The sequence below is a fragment of the Austrofundulus limnaeus genome, unplaced genomic scaffold (genome assembly GCF_001266775.1).
Source record: "Austrofundulus limnaeus strain Quisiro unplaced genomic scaffold, Austrofundulus_limnaeus-1.0 Scaffold24, whole genome shotgun sequence".
Lineage (NCBI taxonomy): Eukaryota > Metazoa > Chordata > Actinopteri > Cyprinodontiformes > Rivulidae > Austrofundulus > Austrofundulus limnaeus.
This window is the reverse complement of record NW_013952426.1, coordinates 109,179-117,764: the sequence shown is the minus strand read 5'-3', so window position 1 is coordinate 117,764 and position 8,586 is coordinate 109,179. Positions and strand designations below refer to the sequence as shown.

Here is an 8,586-nt window from a genome sequence, read left to right as displayed (position 1 = left end):
GAAGAACCCGTCCAGAGGACCTATACAATTTTTTTCCTATTGATTTTTTACCTGGATTACTGAGATGCATCAGGACATTTACTTGTGAAGCATTTTTGTAACAAATGTAAAATAAACCATCCATTATCTTCGTCTTATTCCGAGTCGGGTCGCGGGGGCAGAAGCTTCAGCAGGGAGGCCCAGACCTCTCTTTTCATAGCCACCTCTTCCTGCTCTTATGGGGCGACTCCAAGGCATTCCCGGGCCACCCGAGGGACTTATAGTCTTTCCAGCATCCTGGGTCTTCCCCGAGGTCTTCTCCCAGTCAAACCTGTTGCACCTCCCTACCTCTAAGAGAAAGTCTAGCTACTGTGCAAAAAAAAAAACTCATTTTGACCTCCTGCATTCGTGATCTTATTCTTTCAGTCGTTACTCAAAGTTCGTGCCCATAAATGAAGGTAAGAAGGTAAACAGACAGATAAACAGAGAGCTTCTCCTTACAGCTAACCTCCCACTTCAACACAAGAGACCGGTACAGAGTCAGCAAATCTGCAGGAGCCGCGTAAAATAAACTATATAGATGTAAAAAAGGTACAATGAGTTCACTTGCAGATTAAACCACCTGGTTCTCCTGCTTATGAAATTACAGAACACATCCTGTAACATCAACACCTGCTGGACCAGTTCAACTTAAGTTTGGAGGTCAGTTGATTGAAACATTTTCACACTTGTGTCGACCAGAAGCTTCCTGATGGAACAGAGGCAGAAATACAGATTGAAATCTGCAGTGATGTATGATTTTCAAGCAGTTTGACAGTAAGAGTTAGAAATAATAAGTTAATAAATGTTCTAAAACATGTTAGTAGTAGACACACGTTAACGTATTAGTATTTTATCTCAGAACCGTGATGGACTTTAGTTCTAACAAGTTCTTTTTATTCTTCTAATGTACTGTAAACTTACTCTGCTGTACTTCAGCCAATAGATTCGACTTCTGCACTCCTTCACTTAACTCTGACCTATTCCAGGCTTTACCAGAACATTCTGCTCCCATTCTCAGCTGTCTGCTGTTCTTACATCTTCTACATTCTCATCTTCACAAGGAGAGATGTAAAGCACCTTGGGCCTCTTAAGTTCAACTTTTTTTTTTTGACAGTTGTGGTTTCAGATGAGGCTTCTATTGTTAGAGTGCTTGTCCTTTACTGATGGTCACTTGAGGAGGTGCTGAATATGTGTCCCTGCCTCTGAATGTCCTTCTGTTGTCTTGCACTTCTCCTTGCCTCCCACTAAATAATGTAGTCGTTAMAGGTTGCTGCATTGCAGCGTAGCTTCAGAACCTTAAATCTTCTACAGAGTGAAAGAGCTGTTTGCAACACTCAACACTGCATGGGCCCAAAAGAAAGATAAAGGTAGGTTTGAGTTGCTTTATCTTATGGATTTGTTTTTAGCATGAAATTTCTTAGATGCACAATAAAATGAACCAGCTCGAGTTTGTCATAAAATGTTTGTATAATGGATTTGAACTGAGGTTTGTCATTTTCAAAAGCTGAATGAAACCCAGTGTATACATTTCATAATAGCTTATTCAAAAATATAATACTCTTCAAATATTTGATTTAACACAAAGAGAATCTGCAATGTTGCATTTTTTGAAAGACAGCAGATGAGCCCTCTGCCAAAATGTCCTTAATGTTTTCTGTTTTAATTTAAAATCCTCACAGATTGGTATTGTGAAGCATCACAAATCAGAAGACTGAGAAGTCCTCCACACACTCATTTCATGACAAGAGGTGAGCTTTTCACATTGTTGATATGTTTTTTTGATTTGGGCACAACACTTCCGAAGTTATGATCTCGTCTGAAGCTTAACATTTTAGTATTAGGTCATCATCTTGCAATATAAAGTTTGAAACAGACATATCAAATGTAGAAGAAATTTAGCTCTATTTGGTGCATTATGCACATTTTTAGAGTTCGCCTGTAAAGAATTAACTTTCCAATGCAACGATTAAGATCAACGTTTGTGTCGTTCAGGACACAGCATGTTTTTTTAAGTACATTTTTTTGGTTTGTTTTCCTATATTGTATTGACTGGTCTGTTTACACATTCAAATAATTAACAGTTTTTATGATTTTTATGATTGTGTGATTATATTGCATAGCTGTAAAATAATTTAGAACAGAATAGAATGGAATAGAATAGAGTAGAATAGAATAGAATAGAATAGAATAGAATAGAATAGAATAGAATAGAATAGAATAGAACAGAACAGAACAGAAACAAACTAATGTCCACTGTAGTGGAAATTTGTCTTTGGCTCATTAGACATGTAATATACTAAAATATACAAAACAACATATCAAGCACAACTCTAAAAACCTATAAAAATTCATAAAACAACTTCATAAAAAACATTTATAAAAAAAAATAATTAAAATACAAGATTTAAAATACCTCCACACCCAACATCTCAGTCAGATACACAGGCTATCGCTTAGTTTCATTTAGAATAGTGATGACACTTGGGAGAAAGGATTTTTTTAATAGTTTTTGCTAGAGGAACTCTAAATTGGGGATAAATCGTCTCCCAGACTTCAAAGGCTCAAATTGACTAAAAAGAAAGTGTGAACTATCTGCAGTAATTTTCTTAGCTTTCCTCCTTGTCCTGTCAGTGAAAAGGTGGATCACAAACCTTAAAGGTTTTCCCACTATTTTACTTGCCATTGTCACAATTTTATTTAATTTATTCCTGCATTTGCAGTTGAGGCAGCCAGACCATGCAGACAGGTGAAATGTTAAGACACTCTCAATGTGAGTGCTATACACAAGTTCAATGAWCTGCGCATTGACACCCAGACAGCTCAGTCTTCTAAGAAGGTAAAGTCGTTGTGAGCATTTCTCAAAGATAACTTCTGTATTTTCTGTGAAGCTCAGCTGGCTATCAAGAGCTGTTCCTAAATATTTAAAAGACAGCAATACAAAAACAAAATGCATTTTTTACATTTTATAACATTAATTCTTGTAGTTGCTAAGCTCTGTTAAATTTGTTACAACTTGTTTTAAATAAAAATGAATTGGACATAATCAATGTGGCAGCAAAAGCAGATATGATGTTACGTAGTTTTTCCGGCTGCCATGAATCAGTCATGTTGCATTTGTGCATGTGTGTCTGTTAATTTCTGTCTGTTAGCAAAATATCTCATAAACCAGATTTAACAGATTTAATGAAACAAATTGATTATGTGATGTACTTCTACAACTATTTCATTTTTACAGTCAACCTTATTTAAGATGGGTACCATGGTTAATCTAGCTTAATAAACACAAAAATGGCTGCAACTTAGTGAATTTTACTGATACTGAGCTAAAAYGTGCCAGTAGCTGATAATCTTCAACATATACTAACATATAAGAAGATCTTTGTTTCAGGCTTTGGCACTCTACTCAGAATAAGCATTACTTGAAGGAATACTAGTTTAGTTTGTTTAATTGAACAGTAAGAATTAAATGATTTATTATTACCGGTACATATTATAATTTATTATTGATTGAATCCCTGAAAGATAAAAAGTATTAGTCAAATATTTGAATATACCTTCCAATTCAAAATGAAAGGGAGGGCGTGTCCTAGTACTAAACTGACACTGTGTGAAATGTTTTAGATGTGATACTCACAAGTATTGCAATAATAATAATAATAATAACAATAACAATAATAATAATAATAATAATAATAACGCTCCTAATGTTATCAGATAACTACCAGTAATTTTCTAATTACCATTTAAGACACATTTAAAAACATCTGAAACCTGTAAGTATTTGGATTGTTTAAAGTTTGTCTTGGGGAATATTGTTGATGGAGAAAATTAAACAATAACTGCAGTACAAAATAGACCTCATACAATACAGTATATATACACGTTATAAGTATATCGTATATATAACATAAAATGTGAAACTGCTGTAGTTATTTTTTTAAGAAAAACTCATAACCAAATACAACATAATAAAGAAAATAGAATAAAGTTAATATTAAATATTTACTTTTAAGAAAGTAACTTTGTACACATCTACTCAATTCATACTTAACTTTTATTATACTGAATCTAACAAATTCATGAGTCATGAAGCTTCTATAATATATAAAATGCTTATCTACATAAGCATTTATTTTCAAAGGCAATAAAAAATATTGTTGTTGACTTTACTAAGACTATCCTCATTTTATATTTCATTTCCAATGTACCACTAACAAAGTAAAACAGCAATAAACAGTCCAGACCCCATTTGAGATGCAGATTCATTTTATTCTACTAAACAAGCTTCATGCATAAGGAGACACCACAATCAAGACATCAGGTGCCTCAGAGACAGTGGTTCATTCCTTGTGCTTCACTCTTCATCGTGGGATTTCTGAAATTAAAAAAGATAAAACAAGAAATAACAGAACAAAGAAGCAAATATTAGATTGCAAATATAAAATAAATGTCCATGTATGACATTAGATGTTACAAGAATTTAGGCAAGTATTTTAGTGTCTATGATTTTATGTCCTATGTTTTAGTTCGAACATGTGGTTCATTTTTTTAAAATTGTGGCACTAGTTCTAATTCAACAATGCAGTGTTCAAATTAATTTAAAAGATTGTAAAAAAAAAAACACTACTATGTTAGAAATGACAAAGAGATATTTGACTTTTATAACTGACCTTTGACCCGACATCACGGCTTTTGGCCCGTAGCTTGTTGACCTGAGACTCAGCGATGTCAGCTCTTTCTTCAGCTTCATCAAGCTCATGTTGAATCTTGCGGAACTTGGTAAGATTATTATTGGCCTGTTCCTCCTGTGAAACAGACAAAACAAACCATTAGCTTCTAACTTGTAAAGAAAAATAAGTCAAAATTATGAAAGGCATATTTTTGGCTAAAATGACAAATCTAACAGATTTGTCATTATGATTTCTTGGTATACAATTATTTTTGTGACTTTTTTGTTTGTTGTTTTTGACCACATTGCTCTACTTGCTCACAAAGCTTTGACTGCTCTTCCTGCAGTGAATCATAATATCAAAGTACTCACCGCTTCTTCTGCGGCTTTCTTGTAGGATTTGACCTTCAGCTGCAGCTTGTCTACCAGATCTTGTAGGCGAGCAAGATTTTTGCGATCCTCTTCTGTCTAAAACATAAAAGGGGAAAAAAATTGAATCAGTGAATAAAACTTTGTAAATTATACTGTAAATATATGACAAACTGGAGTAAAACCTAGGTGTCTTAAGTATTGGACCAGAAAGAAATGTTTGACACTTTATTACTGATAAGCAATTTTGATTAAAAAATGTAATCCCTCATTTAGTGTTCAGTTTTCCAGGGAGGAAGCACCACTATCTATCCAAAATTACTGGTGTTCAATTTTGTTTAAATACAAAGACTGTTGAGTCCATATTTTATAATGTGTTTTTTAATGCACTGTCTATGATTTAAAAATGGAAATAAACAAAAAAAATCATAAAATATCAATATTCAGACAGATGATCCTTCATTTAAACAAGTGGAACCAAACCACTGACTTTGTTGCAGCTCCTTATGTGTGATGTCTACTACTTTGTAAACTGGTTAAAACTCACCTGATAGGTCAGCTCTTTGATGCGCCGCTCATATTTTCGTACTCCCTTGACAGCATCACTGGATTTTTTTTGTTCAGCCTCCACTTCATTTTCCAATTCCCTGATCTGTTGATAACGGGAAAAAATGACTGATATGGACTTTTAGAATCAGAGTGGTTTGAATTCTCGGACATTAAAACTTACCCTGGCCTCGAGCTTCTGCACCTGCTTCTTGCCTCCCTTCATGGCGATCTGTTCAGCTTCATCCAGACGATGCTGCAGGTCTTTGATGGTTTGCTCCATGTTCTTCTTCATGCGCTCCAGGTGAGCGCTGGTGTCCTGCTCTTTCTTCAGCTCCTCTGCCATCATGGCAGCATCAGTGATGGCCTTCTTGGCCTTCTCTTCAGCATTTCTGCACTCCTGCACTGCCTCCTCCACCTCAGTCTGAAGCTGAGATATATCAGCCTCCAGCTTCTTCTTCTGGTTCAGCAAGCTGGTGTTCTGTTCAAGGGAAAGGTGACACTTAAAAATCTCTCAGTGAATCAGTAAAATTTTGAAAGAACTAGTGCAAATATGACCTTACCTGTGAGTGCAGCAGCTGAACCCTCTCACTAACATCCAGCAGCTCTTGCTCAGCAAGTTTGCGGCTTCTTTCAGTTTGCTCTAAAGCACCTCTCAGTTCCTCCAGTTCAGCCTGAAGCAGGTTGTTGCGTCTCTCAACAATAGCATTGTTTTCTTTCATATCATCATTGGCTCGYAGAGCCTCATCTAGCTGGAGCTGRGAATCCTGAGGAGGAGGTATAATAAAAATTAAGGTATTTAAGTAGACAAAACGTGTACACAGTGTTTACTGAAGCTAGTTAACTTGGTATGACTAAGGAAAATCATGAAAAGTTGAATTTCAAATCAAAACAATTTTTAACAAATTACTGTGAAAAACAATTTGGAGTAGCTTTCACAACTTTTATTCAGTTGAACAGACCAAGRAAAGCTTGCACACACAATAGTCTGGCTTTAATAAAAACAAATAGCTAATGAAAGATGTGTCACACTCAAAGATTGACTCTACTAGATAAATTAAAAATGTAAACTTTATGCAAACCTTTAGATGTGCATGAACAGCTTTGAGTTGTTTCTGAGCCTCAGCTGCCTGCCTGTTGGCTTGGCTCAGCTGGATCTCCATCTCGTTCAGGTCTCCCTCCATCTTCTTTTTCAGGCGGAGGGCTTCATTCCTGCTGCGAGTTTCAGCCTCAAGAGAACTCTGCAGGGTGTCCACGACTCGCTGCTGGTTTCTCTTTGCTTGCTCCATTTCCTCGTCTCTCTCAGACAGCTTACGCTCAAATTCAGCCTTTATTTGGTTCAGTTCAAGCTGGACTCTGAGAATCTTCCCTTCCTCATGCTCCAGTGAAGCCTTCGGGAGATCAGTTAAAACAGATGGTAACTATCCTGAACTGCTAAAATGTTTTCATTTTTAAAAATTAGACTTTTCAACACACCTCAGCTTCCTCCAGAGCGGTCTGTATCTCACTCTTTTCTTGTTCCAGCTGCTTTCGAATCTTCTCAAGCTCATGAATGTTCTTTCCACCCTCACCAATTTGTTCAGTCAGGTCAGCAATTTCCTCTAAAAGCCACATTTTAAATATTGATCAATTTTACATTGTAAGTACTTTATACATGAGAGTTTTCAAAGAATGAGTGACTGACCTTGAAGGTTTTTGTTCTCCCTCTTCATGGTCTCCAGATGTTCAAGAGACTCTTCATAGGAGTTTTTGAGTTTGAAGAGCTCCGTGCTCAGAGAGCGGGCTTCCTTCTGGGAGCTCTCCAACTCTGACTGAGACTCTTCGTACTTCTGTTTCCACTCTGCCAGGACCTGAATGAAAAGAAAAGAGGAAACATTTCAGAGAAAGGATTTAGTGTATGTGTGGTTTTTGTCTTTTTCGTGTAACACTGGACCAGCTCTACACACTCAGCAGGTGCTGATTTTAAACCTTGTCAAAGTTTCTTTGCTTCTTGTCCAGAGCAGCAGCAGCAGCATTAGACCTCTCCACGTCCACCATGAGATCTTCAATCTCATTCTGCAGTCTGTGTTTGGTCTTCTCCAGAGAGGAACATTTAGCATTCACTGCTTCAACAGCCTCCTCAGCCTCCTGCAGACGTTGAGCCAGCTTCTTTCTGTATTACAGAGAATTGATCCACAGTTAGATGGTTTTATATGGTGCAGAGTTGATCAAGTTAAACAAGTTTGACTCACTTTGCTTCTTCCAGTTCCTCGGTCCTCTGGATGGCATCAGTTTCATACTTGGTTCTCCACTGAGCCACCTCAGTGTTGGCCTTGGACATGCCACGCTGCAGTTCAGCCTTGGCCTCCTGYTCCTCCTCATACTGCTCCCTGAGGAGGTCACAGTCRTGACGAGCAGACTGCACAGCRTGRGCTAATGCATTCTTGGCCTGAATAGGAAGTAAATCAAATTAWTATGCATCATGCATGAACATGTAGTTCATATTGGCTCAGCSTTAYTAATTGTTTGTWACCTTAATTTCYTCCTCCAGTTGTCTCTTGAGATCTTCWATTTGTTGCGTATAGGACTGTTTTCCTCTGGTGAGTTGAGACACCAGRGAATCTTTTTCCTCCAGCATTCTTGTAAGTTCACCTGATTTAATCAGGAAGTCAACATTAAGGTTGTATAATGCATAAAWAGCATGCTCTKTTGGAAGGAAGTTGTACCATTTTCAGTTTGAAGCTTAGCTTTCTGCATGGTGTAATCATTGATGGTGCGCTGTCCCTCATCTGCTTTTGTTTTATATTCATTCAGCTGGTCCTCCAGAGACCTACACATTTTCTCCAGATTGTTCTGGAAAAACAAATATTTTTTTAAATAATGATCTTTAATAAGATGATATTAAAACAATAATTACAAGGCTTCATTTATAAACTTAATTTACCTTAGCCTTGACAATATGTTCCATATTGGAGACGACATCATCAAGCTCCAGTTTGAGC

The 8,586-nt window shown here is 36.7% G+C and overlaps 2 protein-coding genes across 2 annotated transcripts in view; both read right to left on the bottom strand.

Moving 5' to 3' along the window:
- Positions 1 to 4,269: 4,269 nt before the first annotated feature.
- The window catches only part of LOC106514903 (myosin-7), a gene marked incomplete in the record, with an annotated part of 76,545 nt that continues 72,228 nt past the window's right edge, over positions 4,270 to 8,586 (bottom strand). The window contains 6 exon segments of the mRNA XM_014004436.1: positions 4,270 to 4,396; positions 4,692 to 4,826; positions 5,063 to 5,158; positions 5,607 to 5,711; positions 5,790 to 6,086; positions 6,169 to 6,363. Of these exon segments, the coding sequence (XP_013859890.1) occupies positions 4,376 to 4,396; positions 4,692 to 4,826; positions 5,063 to 5,158; positions 5,607 to 5,711; positions 5,790 to 6,086; positions 6,169 to 6,363 (849 nt within the window).
- The window catches only part of LOC106514910 (myosin-6), an 11,844-nt gene continuing 9,792 nt past the window's right edge, over positions 6,535 to 8,586 (bottom strand). Inside the window, exons 15-19 of the mRNA XM_014004444.1 lie at positions 7,837 to 7,916; positions 7,574 to 7,757; positions 7,290 to 7,455; positions 7,082 to 7,206; positions 6,535 to 6,996 (exon numbers count right to left, since the gene is read on the bottom strand). Of these exons, the coding sequence (XP_013859898.1) occupies positions 6,550 to 6,996; positions 7,082 to 7,206; positions 7,290 to 7,455; positions 7,574 to 7,757; positions 7,837 to 7,916 (1,002 nt within the window). The 3' untranslated portion in view covers positions 6,535 to 6,549. The remainder of the gene's footprint in view (positions 6,997 to 7,081; positions 7,207 to 7,289; positions 7,456 to 7,573; positions 7,758 to 7,836; positions 7,917 to 8,586) is intronic.